Below are 17375 nucleotides of genomic sequence, written 5' to 3' on the forward strand. Positions count from 1 at the left end.
GGGACACCACCAACACTTATAAAGCAAATTGAGCCTGCAGTTCATTACGAGAAGCTGTGTATTTATGCCTTTTCATAATAGGCAACATTTATTGAGGTGTTCATGTCACTCAGACAATACTGCCAGTGCTAGTATATTCACCAGGAATATTTTCCATGGAAAAAACAGGGATTTTAAAAAGATAGATACTTCACGCGGAAAATTCTCAGGAGAGGAAATATACAGCAATTACTGCCAACCTAAATTCAGTATACATACCTACCTCTCTAAAAGATACCACAACCTGCAATATTTCTAACTGTGTCAAAGTTAATCTTTTACCTTTTCTGTAGAGTTAAAAGTGCTAGAGGCTCTCAAATTCTTATCCAGCAAGAGCCAGCCTCAAGCTTCATCTGAAGTACATTGACAGTGGGTGTTTTTAGAACAACGTGTCTACCTGAAGAAAACAAACAGCTGTTAAGATGTGATGCTTTTTCTAGGAAGTACTGACTCTTCTACTACACCTGCAAAGATCTAGTTCTCAGTAACTGGACAATTAACAAGCAGCTTCCTCCTCCTTATCAAAAACCTACAAAAACAACAAGAAAAAAGCACAACAAACAAAAAAATCCCACCACTTTATTATTGACTGGATAGGGAAGGTGGTTCTGGAGAATTAAAGTTTTACAGCCAAGGATATGGATGAAAAGGCAAATTAAGCCTTTAACCGGGTACCTGGGGAGAGACGAGAACTTGGCAAGAGGGAGCATTCCATAAAGCACAAACATGAACAGGACATAGAACAAGTTTGGAAATGCCTCCCCAAAACCACAAAACACAGTCAGTAAAGATTCATCTTTACTGAGGCTAGGGACCTAACTTTGTGCTTATTTTTGCACTCCGCAAGTCGAGGATAACCTAACCTTAGAAAGATAAATCTAAATTAAACCATTTAGAAACATGCAAACAAGTAAAGAACACATCTTTAGTGAAGTATGGTTGTTAGGCTTTTTTATTTATTTTTATTTCATTGTAATAAAGTATTTATTTAAATATTACAATCAATTTCATCAATGTTAAATATGATTACTTTTTTTTTTTAACCTGACAGCAGCAGTCAGTTAAAGAAATTGGTAAGTACACTATGTTGACAAATAAAACCTTATTTGAGTAAGCAGAAAAAATTCTATTCATCTGCCACCAGCTCATCTTACATGTTAGTAAGTGTCATTCAAATAAGGGCTGCCATTATACACAATTTAATCAAATTATAGTTTCTATCTGAGGCAACCCTATTTAATCTTTGGTTAAAAACCTACTTTTAACAAAATACAGTATCTGGTTAATGAGAAACTGAAAATGGCCCAACTTCACCTGATTAGGAACTGCAAAGCATGTCAGGATACAAATTCTGCCAGAGACAAATTCTAAAAGGTATTAGAGTCACAACGATTTCAGAGTCCTTTCAAACTATCAACGTCTTCCATCTTGTTGAACTCTACTTCTGGTTGAAACTGTATAAAAGCATTTTCGTAGTTCAGCCTTTTTTGAGGCAAAATGAAATCATCTACACAGTAAAATGAGAAAGCTGAATGATAAAGACTCCTATGCAGCATCTCATCCAAACCATGAATCTCTAGATTATAATGTTATCTGTCTCTGGAAACGCTTGGACTGTCAAGTTAACATCACAACTGATTTGACAGAAACGTCTGTTAAGTAATTTTAATAACCAGACTGGAAAGTCTACATTTCATCAGAAGTTCAAGAATGCAACAGATACCAGACCACTGCATACATTAATTTATTCAATCAGACGTGTGCATGCTTTGGACCAAACATGCTCTATTGTGTCTACAGTATTAAAATATGACTGTGTAGTGAACAGCAGCAGGATAGGCCTGCTGGATTTGACTCTTGGCTTTCCAAGCAGTGGTGTACAGCAATAAAATCATCTATAAAAGAGTGAACCGACATTGCTCACAAACTCAAGATTTTGCTTTTCCCTTGCCTTCCTCCAGTTAAAACCTACACTGCTTCTCCAAATATTACGTAGCCATAGGTAACATAGAAAAGACCCTTCAGACAACTCCAATATCAAGTTTGACCACAAGCACAAGGCGGGGGGGAAATCTAGCCTGAAACACAACTGCTCTTTCAGCATGAACATAAAGTCAGACAATTGCTCACTAACACTTTAAAAGAATTCAACAAGCCTTTTCAATAAAAGCTTTGTATAGAACTCAAAACATTTGGTCTGACAAAGTGCTCCATATCAGCGCTTTCTTGAAACACTCAAATTGTCCTCAATCAGACTTCAAAATGAGACCTAGCTTATTTTATCTAACCCAAAATCCTCCTCCTGACAGAGGACAAAAGCAGATGCCCAAGAAAAAGCACATGATGGTGCTTCGAACAGGGGCTGGACCAGACAACTTTGAGAGATTCCATCCAACCTGAACTATTCCCCGATTCTGTAAAAAGGCATGCAGGCAAGTAGTGATATTTCACTTAACATTCATTAGCAGGAAGGCTATTCTGAAGCCTTTTAAAAGAGCTCTACAGATATATATAGCCAAGAAATTGCAGGAGGCACGCAACTGGAGACCTCTTCACCTATCTTTACAGATATCTGCTTTCTTCAAATTAGTACCATGTCATGATTTCAGCTACTGTCATTACGCTGATCTGCCTTCTGATTTCCCGTATTTTCTACTTACCCTGCTGTCTGTATCCTTGCCTGGTCTCAGTCAGCCACTCAACACAATTTAATAGGCATTAGAAAATACAATTACGGCATTCTACACTGTGCCCCAAAAGCAAATTACTTCTAAGAAATTACGTTTATTTTTAGCAAAAAACCAGACAGATAGAAAACTTCAGAAGACTGCGAAAACTGAAGGACAAGAAGATATATATATAGAGAGATATATATACACACTGTCTAGAAGTTTGTCTGTTGGATTACATAGTACAGCTGATGCTTTGAACTTGTAGGTCTCAACCCCTTTCTAATTAGACAAGGTGCATAAAAATGTTTTGCAACTAGTTGTCGAATAAATGCTTTTGTTGATACTTAAAGCAGAAGTTGCTTTTGAGTAGAACCTCAAACAGTCCAAGTATCTGCAAATTCATAAAATACTTCCTCTGAGTTATTTTCATTTTATTCAGTTATTTGAATGCTTGCCATTTGACACATATCAACCAAAGCAGATAAATTCAGTCAAATAAAAATTTGGACACTGCGCTCAGTTCAAACCACAGTCTAACGGTGTATAAAAATCAGATCCTTTCACTTATTGTATAGACTGAAATAGCTGTGATAATTCAAGCCAAATCGTTCCAATTCAGGGAGCACTTAAGGCTAAAATCTGGCCTGATCATCCAAGTCTCAACTCATTTCTTTGCATTCAGTCACTAAAAATGATCAGAGAGTGACCCCACTATTAAACAGTTCAACAACAGCAGGTAAAAGGATCAAAGTGTGCAGAGCAAGAACTGTTGTTCAGAAACACAGCGTGTATTTCCTCATAAGAAAAGTACATGGATTTAGTTTTCCAACCACTAGACTGTGTTAGTCTATTACAAGTAACGTGCATTATTGGATTAAGCTCTACCTGTATCGTAACAGAAGCAGGTATTGATTTAGCAAAATCACTGACAGAAGACATTTAGTTTTTCAGTTTAGTTTTTCAGCCTCAGTTACTCAGGAAGAAGTAGGAGACAAAATATACCCTTGAAATAATCAAACAAAAATTTTTATGTACTGTAAGCACACTAGACCATAAAAGAATAAAAAGTGAAAAATTCCAGTGCAACTCTGAAGAACAAGTGAATGTAAAATGCTATTTTTATTGACAAAGTAATCTATATACAAGAGGGGATTTGGCATAGCAGGCAAGATCGTGCTCTGCCGAGGTCTGACTTCGCTAGAGTTTCACTAAAGTTAATCAACAGGCCACAAACAGTAGTGCTGTGGAACATACTGGGGGTGTGGGACAGGAGGCTTCACTTGTCCTGCTGAGGCTAAGCCCTCATGCAGGCTTCAGAGTACACAGAAACTCGGTGGTCAGGATTTTGTTTAACACTATTCCTTTCTACATCAGAAGACTCATACTAACAAGGTTACCTTTGGCATTTTCAGAGCAAGGAGTGTCACACACTAAGTGTCTACAAAGAGATGATAGAATTTCTTTGCATGACTTCAGTTCTGTTGCTGGGAGCACAGAAAAATGGTTAGCCACAAATCCATGCAACCATCTCAAAGGTTTCTACATTCCCTGAGTCTTTTGCCAGAAGTCGGGAGATATAAGATTAGAATTCTGGTGACCAAAATGTAAAAGCTCAGAAGGGAAATCCTCCTAAAAAAAACTACAATTAGACTTGAACACTATTTTATGTTGCTAACCTCTCCACAGGTCATTAAGCAAAACACCATCACACGTTATCCAAGACCCAAGAAAACTGATGTTCAGAGTCATGCTCATCTTCAGGTCCTTTAAAGAGTTCCTTCTGTTATTTATTTGTGCCATCCTACATGAACACAATGGTATTTTTACTTCAGGGTATTACATTAATTGCTTAAGGACCTCTGACAGACTGCGTCACTTGTCATGTAAAGCATTTTCTGGGGGTCAGAAAAAGAAAACAAGCCAAATCCTCCTCATCAATGGCAGATGTAAATAGTTCATAAGGAAAACAGTAAAGCAAAAATAACTGGAAACTGACAATAAACTTTCTCATACCTTAAACCAAGGAAGAACAGATGGTAAGAGAGAATTGCTGACTTTCGAGACAAATAAAAAAGTTCACTCTCAGAAAACCTATAGCTCCCTTTTAACTCTGTAGCGCGAGACAGAAAATTTAACAATATCACCTCCTCAGAGAAATCATGTAGATGTAAAGGCAAATTAATGGATCACAGTTGAAAACAAAGTAAATGTTTTACAGATTTACATCATAGGGTTTGAGGAGCTATTTATAGTTGAAAGCTCAACTAGCTCACTACCAGAATATTCTGTCACAGGTGAACCATTCAGATCTTTCACAAGACGACGTCCGAATATTCCTGAAATGACCTCATTTGTAACAAAAATCAGATTATTCCAAAAGAATACAAAACCAACTACATTTGGTGCAACAGTTCAAAATCCTTTAATTTAGCGAACTGTTGGTCTGACTGGGGACAGTCAGAGCCTTGATGACAGGTATTTCCATCATGGTAGAACAACATAACCCATAAATTCAAAACTTAACATATAATGTCTTCAGACTGCAACATTGCTACTTTAAAAAGCACTGCTGTTTACAGTTAGCGATGTCACCCGGAATGCTTCAGATTCTTTTCAAATAAGCAAACTATCACCTTACACAGAAAGCAGCATCACTTCACACACCCCAAGTAGTAAAACACCAGAGCCCGATGCTGTTAGAACTGACGCCTGTTGTCCTTACCCAGCCCGCATTTCTTTGTGTCCTTCCGTTGCACCGCTTCTCGTTCCGCAGAAGGCCAAGAGTTTAATTCCCTTAAATCACAGACCTTTTCTGCCCTTCTGGAGAAGCATCTGCCCCATGAAAAACACTTGTTTAGCCTTCACAGCAGAAGTTTCATGAACAGATGTATCAAAATGATGCACTTTGCATTAGTTTTGACACACTTGTAGTTTTGGTTATAAGATGTCAGTATTACTTCTGGCTTAAAGCCTCATCAGTGACAGAACTCAAAACTTCAGTGATACAAAGCCAGAACTGCTTGTGAAATTAGGAAGTCAGGACCTTCCAAAAACCTTTCACTTCAAGCTTAATAGAGGGACGGAACTACGTTGAATGGCATCATTACACACTTTATACAGCTTATATCAACACTGACAGAAACTTAGCACCATTCCAAGCTAGAGTGTAAGAGTTCTTACATTCATGCTCTCGGTATGCATAACAGAACTACCTACAGTGAAAAACTGGAATGGAAGTAAAGGCTGACAAGAACTCAAAAAGAAAAACTGATTTGACAATACAGTCAGCTTCAGCAGCCTTTCTCACCTCCAATCACTGATAACTCCAAATATTCTGCCCGAAGTATTATATTATGGTAAATGACAGGAAAAAAATCAGACCACAACATCAGAATAGAAGTGAGAAAAAAATTATTCTTAGAAGATGTTTGTTCTCTTTAATAAAAGAGATTCTAGACAGGAGTATGGTATAAACTCTAATTTGTCAGTAAACATGCTCAGAAGCTCAACAGAAAAACATCCGAAAACCAAAATGAAACACTTGTGTGTAATGGCCATACTACCTACAGAAAAACACTGACAAAACGAATAAAATTTAATAGCTTCAAATGGATTTACAGTGAAGATCTGAACTGACTATTGCAAAATCAGCCAGAGGGAAAACACGCATATTGAATCAGAAGAGTCATATTTAATGGGTCACAGTGGCTTTACTACGATTGGATATTTAGACCACAAATACTCCATCCAAGAATACCACTTTGGTTACAATATTAACCTATTCATTCATTAAATTGTCAGCATTTCTTGATACAGCAGGCAAGCCTAACATTTTCAGCCAAGAGGAAGAAAGTAGCAGTTTTTAACTCATACAGCATATTTATCTATACAAAAAATCTGACTTCTACTTTGAATCTTGCTCCAGGCTTGTAGCAAAGGTGGTCCCAAAACCAGTCCTGCAGTAAACCGGCACTGGAAACTGGAAATGGTAGTAGCATGACTTCTAACAGGTCACTGCTTACAAGATGTGCAACATTTAGCTCACACCCTACCAATGCACCATGACCGCTCAGGACAATCTGTTGGCTTTTGAAGGTAGACTCAAACAAGCGTTGGCCACCAAATAACCCATTTAAGAAGTAGAACTTTGCCATTAGTTAGGTACTTTCTCTAAGATGTGTTTAAGTTCACACATTACATTAAACACCATTACATCTGAGCATCTACAACACTGTAACTAGAACATCATGCAGTGACTAATTATTCTTATTCTAATATTAAAAAACCCTAGATTCAGTCATTTCAGTTAAATTGCGACCTGCAAACCTGTCACCAACAGAAACAAGGACCAAGTTCAAATGCTGATCTCACCATAATGAACAAGCATACTGTAATATATGAAATACCAGCAGAGTAACAGTGTGTTTGTGTGCATGTGTGCACATATTCAGATGTGCGAAATCTGCAAGGACATTTTTATTTAGAAATAAAATTTAAAACTGGTAAGCTAGGATAAGAAATAACACTTAGAGAAAAAATATTTATGTAGCTAGAAACACCGCAAAAGTTACAACTGGCCTGAAGACAGCTAATACCGTGACAGGATTAATTACGTTGGTAAATAATGAAAAACTCCACAAAGCTTAAAAAAAGGCAGTGAAGATGACACCTACACAATGCAGAGCACCGTATCTCTGAATTCATCTATTATAGATCCAGTTTTACCGTAGATAGAAGAATTCATACCATTTGTTATGAGACTGACAAGGAAATGACATATGAAATAGAAAAAAGAAAACATTTCCACCAGAATCATCACTTGTTTAAAGAAATAAAAGCCAATTAGGTTACAGGCAGATTTTTGCCAAATTATGGGTTCACATCCACACACAGGCAGAAGTCTCTTCCTTCAAAAACCTTTGCCAGGAAACAAAGAATTTTAATAGAGAAATTAGGCTCTGACCAAAATGCTGCCACACAAGAAACAGCTCAGTTTAATATAACCACTAAAGCTTTGCAAAACCCTTCCTTAATTTTTCAAAGCAATATTTTAATATAATAACACTCGGTACTTAACGTTAGCTGTCAGAACTCCAGATTTGTATGACAGCAAGCATCCAGTAAGGGATATCACACTGAAGTTTGCTTTCATACAATCTACTCAAGAAGCTTTGCATCCAAACAGTTAAAGAAAATAAAACCCCCAAGGCTCTTTAAAAGTTGTCCAATAAGCCCCACAATTCCAATTAGTGGTGTAGTTGCAAACAATGAAAAATTGAGAATTGAAGAGCAATCATTTTAAATACCAGATTCAGTTCTGGTCATTACAGACTTCAAGCATCCTTCTGTACAAGTCTAAGCTATTGCAATGAGGGAAATGTTTAAAACATGTTGAACAAAAATTAAGATAAAAAAAATATTTCATATTCAGTGATTAAAAAACACTACGCTATGAGCAACTTGTGAGAATATTTGAAGAGCTATGGTTTCTAGGTAAGTGCAAATAGGTAGATTAACTGACCTTCCCCGACACTAAGTTTCAACAATAATATACTGTAAAAAGTTTCTCTTGCTCCATCGGGTTTTTGACTTTGTGCAGGTTTCTTTCCCCAACACTAGGAAAAGGTACAGGAAAATATCATAAAAGAGGCAAGAGCAAGCATGCTGCAAACTGTATTTCATTACATTACGGGGAGGGAGAAAAAAACCACCCATACAACCAACAAAGAAGTAGGAGGGAAGATTTTCTAGTTGAAGCCAAGTAGTCACATGAATCTGTACTTCAAGCTCTCACCTGAAAGGAACTCAGTGGAAAAAACATGCATTGCAGGCCAGTAAACTCACTGTTAGACTACTGATCTTTCACATCTGGAAGAGATATTCACTTCTTTTCCACAGAAAAATCTTCAGAGTTCATCTATTCTGCCTTCTCAAAAAACTTTTATCAACTTCTTTCCACAAAAAGGAGTGATATGCTATTGGTGAGGCATTACTCCATCAACAGAGATTACTCCAGAGGAATGTGTCATCTCTAAGAATACTCTGGCTCCATTCCGAGTTCCACCAGTTTTCTATTTCTTTCATTTTTATCTCTGCCAATTCTCCCGAATTCAACATATTTTGCTTCGTCATCCCCATCAGGTACATGTAAGCATTAAGCTATCAATTTTAATACTCTGTAGACATCATCACTGGAACCCGTACCCACAGAACCAGTACATGAAAGGCACTGAATTATTGTTAAGGTTACAAAATTCTTCAAAGAACCTTTCTTATTTCTGTACTTCACTGAAACCTCATAATCCTGTCAACAGGATACCTGCAACTTAAAATACCTCTTTTTTTTTTTTTTTTTTTAAACTTTAGGTTCTTAAGGGAGCCGTATCTGCTACACAACAGTTGAACCCAGACTATGACTTTTCTTTATGGAAAGAGTACGCCAAGAACTGAAAGAGTGCTGTCTAACCTGGCCCTAGCCCACTGGCACAGCAGTACCGGACGGGCAGGCAGCCATCATGCAAGCAGCTCAAAATGGGCTGCAGCCAAGGTTGTGCCATGGAACATGTGACATTTTTCAGAATTAAAGGAATTGAGGTATTTTGAAGAAGTGAAGTTACAGGGGAAAAGAAGACAGGATACATTCAAGAAATAAAAAAGGCTTTGTTAGTTCTTTTCCATAATACACTTTTTCTTTCTAAGATACGTGTGCCAGTGTACAGCCCAGACTGTACACGCAAGGAAAAGCTCCATAACTGACAATGTAACAATACAGCACAGGGAAGCTAAGAACTGACTGGAAAGGTCAAAACTCAACTTTTTTTTTTTCCTCTAGTAGGTTTAAAAGAAAGTACGTTTTAATCCAAGCTATATTTGTAGGGTAGTAGAGCCTAGAGGCGTCTAAAATACTGGCAGCGTTAGGCAACGAATACTCAGCAACGATACTTCACTGATCCTAGGAAGCCACGTATGAAGGTCACACCAAAGGCCAAACACATACTCAGATATTGTGGTAGCAGGGACACTACGGAAACCTTAATTAAGAGGATTTCAAGTCACAGCAGGTCAACCAGAACTGGGAACATCCCAGAACAGTTCCTACTAAATTGTACTGCCCATCCACAGGTTATTTTTCACTGATTTATTCTTCCTATTCTGTCACATGCTTAAAGATTTTTGTTCCTGGCTTTAAAACTGGATGGGGGGAGGATATCAGAATAGCAAAGAACAAGTAGCTGTGAGCAACTGAGGCTCTTGGTACCGCTGGCTGGCTTGATAAATAAACTGCCCCAGAAAGTGAACAAATGAAGGGTAATTCTAACCAGAACATGACCCATCACCAGAAGATACCAGTCTTAAACCAGCCCAAGTTTTCTTCAGTGAACAATAAAAGCATTTTAAAAATCAGAGTGCGCTTTTTCTTTAACGTAACTTCAGGTCTTGCAAAATACAGCCTTTTCCTTTGCATCCATGCCAAAAAGCCATGTTTAAACCAAAACATTTGAGCGTGCATATAATTACAAGTGAAACACTAGGACAATACTGCATGACATTTTCCTTTAAGTTGTAATCTACAGGTGATCTACAAGGCTAAAGCAATAATTAGAAAACAAAACAGACAATTTACTATAGGAGAGGTTTCAAAACAGCTTTCAGAGCTGAAGCTACCAAACAGTTGTCCAAGAAACAGGAACTGTGTAGAAAGGTCCTTTGGAAAGTCACTTGACTGAAAGTGTTCTACACTTTGCAAATCAGATTATTTAAAAAAAAAATAAAATAAAATTTAAGAGTCCAACCTCTAACGAGGCTCATGAAGCCTGAGCTCCTTAAGGTACATAGCTTTAGGAAAAGCCACCCCAAATAATTATTCTTAAGTACACAAAGTACTTACATACTTAAAAGAAAAGAATTAGTAAAGAATTTTTTAAAATTATGACTTTGCATTGACTTGATGTTTGTTCAAATCATATTACCAGCATAGTTTCAATACAAGAACAACAAAAGAGGGATTTCCTGATTCAGTGTTTAGAAAAAAGACACACTGAAAACCAACTGTTTGTTCCACACCTCACTACACTAAAATAAAAACACACACCTACTACTTAAGCAAGTGTAATTATATTAATAAAAAGACATAACTACAATTTCACATTAAGATTCTCTTTTTCTGTGAGCTACTAACCATGGCAGCATTACTTCTGGAAGTTTTCTTAAGTATCTGACTTAAGCATGTCCTCTCCTCCAAAAAAACTATACAGCAAAAAGATACAGAGAATACACTTTGGATTTCAAACAGACTAAATATTTATGTTGGGTTCTCAAGTGTTCCAATAACTATCTTATACTTGAAGAGATTACACAAGATTATGAAGGCAGCAACCTACCAAGGCAAACTTGACATTTTTTCCACTGGTGAGCTTTAATATTTCAGATGTAGAGTAAGTTGCTTTAAATCATTATTTAAATGTTGTCTTTCGAAAGCATCAAGAACAAAGCTCAGTTTAATGCATATTTCTGCCTACTTTATGTCTTATCCTCAGAGGAGGCCCTTGTTAGTTTTTATTCTACAAAACCAAGTCATTTCAGAAGTAGCACGATTTAAACTACCGATTATTCTTTTAGAATATGACTAATATGAAATTCATTCTCACAAAGGCTTTAAAGACAAATCAGTGTCCAGTGACAACTGATCAACAAGGAAAACAAAGCGCTATCTCAGACTTCAGTTTCTTAAGAAAAGTTTATAAACTCTACCAAAAGAAACAATACAACTTAGAGAAAACATAAATACTGTTAGTGAGATATAATAAACATTTCAATGTTTCTGACTAAATAATAGGAACTGGGGTTACTTTATAATAAGGTTAACTTTTCAATGATTCTCAAAACACTAAACACAAAAAGGATATTTTAACATCAACTTTATACTTGTGTAGTTCATAAACACTTCACCCTTTAGTTACATTTAATACAAACAGCAGAACACCTGGAAATTGGCAACTATATTTACAGAAAAGACTTCACTAGCCTATAAAGCCTCAAATAAAGCAATCTTACTGAGTCCTGACTCAAAGAACGAGTTACAGGACAGAGTGCTGCCCTCATGGCTGAAATGGAGCCACTGCCAAAGCAATGCCCCCAACCAGCCCAGATCAGACAAGGAGCACTTATGGCCTGAACCTCCTCCAGAAACCATGCTCTAGGCTACTCAACAACTGCTCAGCCTTATGCACGCCCAAATTCAAGAGCCCTCTCTCCAACTTCAGTGGCATAACAGAAGCGGAGGAAGCCACCACACGTGGCTACGGGCAGCCCCATCATCTCCAGGGCAGCAACAGTAACTTGGCGGCCTGGGAAATATACGTTTTATGGACTAAGTTCATGCCTTAGGCACAAGAAAGATCAGTTTTTACAGAACCTATCTCCCTGCAAAAATTATTCCAGGAAACAACATCAGATCTGTTGGATGCTGTACTTACTACTTCCTCGGTGACAAGTATCTGACATGGTTAAACTGAAAACTGCATTGTTTCTACAACAGCCAGTACAGCTACACAACCGTATTGGCAAGTCCTCCCAAAATGCTGATCCGACGACTTTTTATACAACATATTTCAAGACAAAGAAGCCAGATAACACACCATGCACATCTATTAACTGGTAATTCCACACTAAATGGACAACTGGAAAATAGTTTCTATACAAATGCGTTAGCTGCAATACCAAGCCTCACAGACACCTGAAAATAGCTGGACACAGAGACTGCAGATACCAAACGTGACTTATTTTCTTCCTTGTACCTGTTTAGCAGCCACAAGCACTGTTTTTCTCATTTTACATTTCAGAACAAACAGGTAACATACTGACAGTGAAGTAGCTACAAACAAAGCATAGCCAGCATACTAGTAACTGTGCAATCTGTAGTAAAAGGTAGCCATGCATGCATGACTCTTGGTAGTAGAAAGAGTAAGAGAGTATTTTAGCTTATCTCCAAGAGGTGACACGTTCTTATTCAACCAGTGCTGACTATATACAGATTAGTATCACATTCTAAAAGTTCTAAGTTTTAATAAGTAGACTATAGATAATTCCATTTATGATACCATTCTGTAGTAGCAATATCAGATAAAGACCTCAAACCAAGTCAGAGTACACTATCTCAAATGGCGAATGCTGCAATAAGTAATTACAACTCTAAGCATTTAATTGCCCATTACATTATCATGTTTACCAACAAAAGCAACGAGTAATACACAAACTATTTCATCTTCATATTTAAAAGACACATTTTTTCAGGGCATACTACCAGACACATCACTTTGAAAAAAAAAATCATTTCTCCCTCCTGCCCCCTGCTCAGATGTTAGAGTACTAAAAGATCAGCCATCATTTTGTTTAAACACTCACTTTCAAGTATCTGATTTCTACACTTGGAGGTTGGAAGGAGAGAACTAGATGCATTTTTAAATTTAGAAAACTACTGCCAATTCCTCCAGTAAACTTCCAGACAGTGGCACAAATTTGCATGCAAATGAATTAAGTCTTAGTGGTAAGTACAAAAATATTAAAAGTAAAACTACTAACAAAATTTTCTGATCAGCATCTCATTCTCAATCTAATTTTGGGCCAACTTTTCTTCTTGACGGTCATCAATTCCCTACAGTTCTCCCAAGTGCAACTGCATTACACTGAACTACAGGCAAACATAAGAACACCAAGGTAATTTTACACACTTTCTCCAGTCCCAATACATCACTACATCTACTACTGGTGCTTTAACTGACTTGCTTTTTGCGAGAATGAAGCCTTGGAAGTATAAATTATACCCCATTCTGGAATAACACTTTATGAAGACAGTTCCCTCCCTTCCTCCTCCCTTTTTCCTGTAGAGAGCAGAAAAACAAACTTAATGTTTAAGACTAAACAGTTTTGCACTAAATAATCAATGATGTACTTTGATGCCAGATTACAAAAGAACATGTAATTGACTTGCACAAGAAAAAAGCAACCCTCAAATTTTAAAATTCTAACTCACTTTGTAATGAAAATGAAACTGTAAGTGATCTACAATGTGTTTTCACCAATTTGACCCTGACTTGTACCTCCCTCAATCGTACTATTACGTTATGTACTACATGTACATAATGATTGCACGAGATATCCATTGTATTGATGATTAGCTAGCCAAATTACAAAAGATAACGGTAGACATCAACAAAGAGACAGCTGGCTATTATAAAACACTTTTTAAATTTTTTTAACCATTAGCATGTCAAAACTGGGTCACATACCCAGTGTATATGTACCAGTTACACACAAATGTACCCAACCTTAGTAACGGTCTACTATCACACAAGTACTCAAAAAGGGAGAAAAAAGGAAATGTGATGTCCTAGCAAGACAGATGACAATTTGGGTCATCACTGAGGCCTAAATGAACCGTTCTCCATGGCATTATTCATCCCTACTAACTATAGTTTCCCATTCTCTGTAGTCCATAGGGAACACACTGTTTACATTTGGTTTTCTTTGCAACCATACAAACTAGAAAGGTTTGTTTAAATTAAAGCTTTGATTTTGTAGCACAGTTTTGTGGCCACAGAAGCACAGGATATACAGGATCCTGCTGCCTGGCTATGTGCAAGAAAAGATTCCAACTTTACTTTTGGATCCCAGTTTGCCATATTGCACTCAACTGTAAAAGCAGTTCAATTTTTTTATTCAAATGAAAATCCAAGCTCAAATTATTTCTATTACGTCACACTTGCAAGTCACATTTTAGACTAGATCCCACCAAACTTATCTTAGACTGTATGAACTATACAGTGTTCATTCTTTATTCTCCTCCTCGTCTACCTGCATATCAGACAATATGTTCTTTTTAAACACTCTAGATTTAACAGTCTAGAAGGGGAAGATCCATATTTTCTCATGAGATCCTGCAAAACATACTTATATCATCATCACAGATTTTAAGAACTAAGTCAATATACTTCTAACTATCACCGCTCAAAGAAACTTACCTACTACCATGAGTGTGAATTCAAATCCTCTCTTCACAGACTTCCGGTAAACTTGATTGGGAAGATTTGCAAACCCCACATATCCTTCAAGGTTTTTCTGTTGCTAAGGCAAGAGATATTTAGAAAAAAAAAAGTTAAAAGAACAGCTTGTAACTCCTTACTTTGCTTGTATTTCTTTTAGTTATTTAAACGTTCACTTCATTTTCACATTTGTAGAAAGGTGCTATCTACCCAACCTCTCAACAACCTAAGCTGTCTACATCAAAGACAGTGCAATGAACTGCAATAATAAATAGGAAAAATTGGTATTTTTTTGGACTGGATAGCCAGAAGACTGGCACCGAAACTTGGCTATGCTAACAGTATTTTGAGCAAGCACAATTACCACATTATGACTGCCTGAGCACAGGAGCATACAAGCGCAAACAGATCAAAATATCATCAACTTTGTTCCAACGCCCATTTGAAATGGAAGCAAATAGTATGAATGCAGCTTTCCAGTACTCTCAAGAGTCATGGCAGTACTGCCCCAATATGATGGGGGCTAACTTGACACTCTCTGCTTCTGAGTCACAGAACTGGAGGCCTTCACGTTAAATCTAGATCTATGCTAATGCAGTATGCATTGCAACAAACCCTCTGTAAAGGCCAAACTTCAGTTGCCTTGTACTGTGGAGAAGTTATTCAAAATACTGCCTACTATGAAAAGAGAGGAATATTCTGGACGTTAGCCATTACTTCTCACCACATTAATGAAAGTGTTGAAGGTGCTTAAAATGCTTCTTCCTTACTGTACTAGACCTGGCGATCCTCCAGAGATCAGCCTCCCTACTTTTAAACAAAAAACTTCCAGTAGAATCCTAGAAATGTGTTTGATATCACAGCAGGTCTGGGGATAGTCTTATGAGACAAGACAGTTTAGTTCTTTTACAGAGAATCTGAAAATACTTTCGGAGACAACTGTCTACTTAAAGCAACACAAGGTACTGTTTCTCACGGAACAATGATTTCAGCCTTTAGGCTTTATGTCCATCCAAAGTCGAGAGGATCTGATTTGATACTCCCTCGATTTCAGAGCTGAAGAGAGTTATGTACATTCACACAGCTGAAGTGCTGTCTACAAGTTTAAATTCTCCTCCCTAAGATTACCTTCAAGAGGACAGAGGAATTCTAAAAAACAATAATAATTTAAAAAATCTGTTCTATCAGGCAAAATTGCCTCAGATTTTATCTGTATGGGATAGAGTACGGTTAATTTAAGTTTCATATGTGGTTGACCCATGCTTATTTGGATATTTTTTCTATAACTGAAAATTGACAGAATAAATTTGTTACAGTAATAACTCCTAGAGTTTAAAAAAAAAAGTTTTTTCTTTAATTAAAGCAAATATTCCTTGCAAGGATATAAAAACACTATCCCTTTCAAGGCACTGAACGCAAGAACTAGCTTTTTTGCAATCCAACAGCACTAGTCAGTGAACTGACTCTCTGCTTTAAGTCACATAACTTACTTCTCCATTTGGCAAACACACCATTATTCTCAAGCAATGCCACACCACTATAAATGCATACTATACTGATGCCATAATTTAAGTCTGAAAAAATCCAAACTTAGTGGGACTACTATGAAAAAGACAGATTTAATACTACTGCAAATTAGTATCAGCTCTCACTTACTGATAACACACTGCATCAATTCTACTTCAAGATTAAAAAAAGGCAGTATCCTTGAACTCATTAGCTCACACAGAGTAAGAGGAACATCTAATGACAGCCCCCTAAAACTAGGTGTTACAGTTTCAAGTTCAAATACACACAACGCAACAAATGTTACTATTTCTCTAAATGTAGCAATGTTTGCCTTGTGTCACCAAGAAGCTGGGTTTTTTTTTAAGATGTTTTTTGTTTCATTCAGCCTTTGGTGCAGCAATAGTCTCATCTGAAAGGTTTCAAAAGACTAAAACAAATCAGCCAGGAATTTAAAAATCCAAAGACTGTTCCACTTTTCCAAAGTACGACTACAACTACATGCGAGGAATACAATCTAAAACCCTGAACAGGAGCCAGTGCTTCAGAGAGATTACATGATATGCGGGTGGGTGCTCTTTAAGACATTAAAGAGCTCTTTAACAGTGCACATCCTTAATAAACTATTAAGGACATGCAATTCATCCTACCAGACATAAAATATCTAATCACAGTCAGACACTCCTTATTGTTCTACTTGTCAACCACCTGCATCTTTCAATGCCTACATACATTTTAACATGTCATCCTTAACAGAAACAGCTCACCCCCTCATGAAATGTAGGTAATATTTCTTTTGCTTAAAATAAAGGGTTTACATGTAAATCTTGTTTTAAAAATTTTTTATTTCTCTTCCCTTCCCCTTCATATATAGCTCCACATTTAGGATAGTTTTACTACTAAGTACTTTCAGAATGCTAAGTATGAAAAGCTAAACAAGAATAGATGGCAACTTTTGGCTTTTTCGCTCTGTTAGGTGGGTCTATAGCACTTTAGTACTTACACCCAGAACTTTAGATCATGAAATATCAATGTTACTAACCAGAAGGATGTATGAAGTGTTACGCTTGGCATTAATGCTGTATTTAATGTAAGCATTTATACTCCATAGGAAAGA

At 36.9% G+C, this 17375-nt stretch overlaps 1 protein-coding gene across 1 annotated transcript in view; it reads right to left on the reverse strand.

Moving 5' to 3' along the window:
• The window catches only part of SEPT7 (septin 7), a 63374-nt gene that overhangs the window by 45433 nt on the left and 566 nt on the right, over positions 1–17375 (reverse strand). The window contains exon 2 of the mRNA XM_009701955.1: positions 14732–14834. Coding sequence (XP_009700257.1) covers positions 14732–14741 — 10 coding nt within the window. The 5' untranslated portion in view covers positions 14742–14834. The remainder of the gene's footprint in view (positions 1–14731; positions 14835–17375) is intronic.

Source organism: Cariama cristata, unplaced genomic scaffold (genome assembly GCF_000690535.1).
Source record: "Cariama cristata isolate BGI_N322 unplaced genomic scaffold, ASM69053v1 scaffold5446, whole genome shotgun sequence".
NCBI classification, from domain to species: Eukaryota; Metazoa; Chordata; class Aves; order Cariamiformes; family Cariamidae; genus Cariama; species Cariama cristata.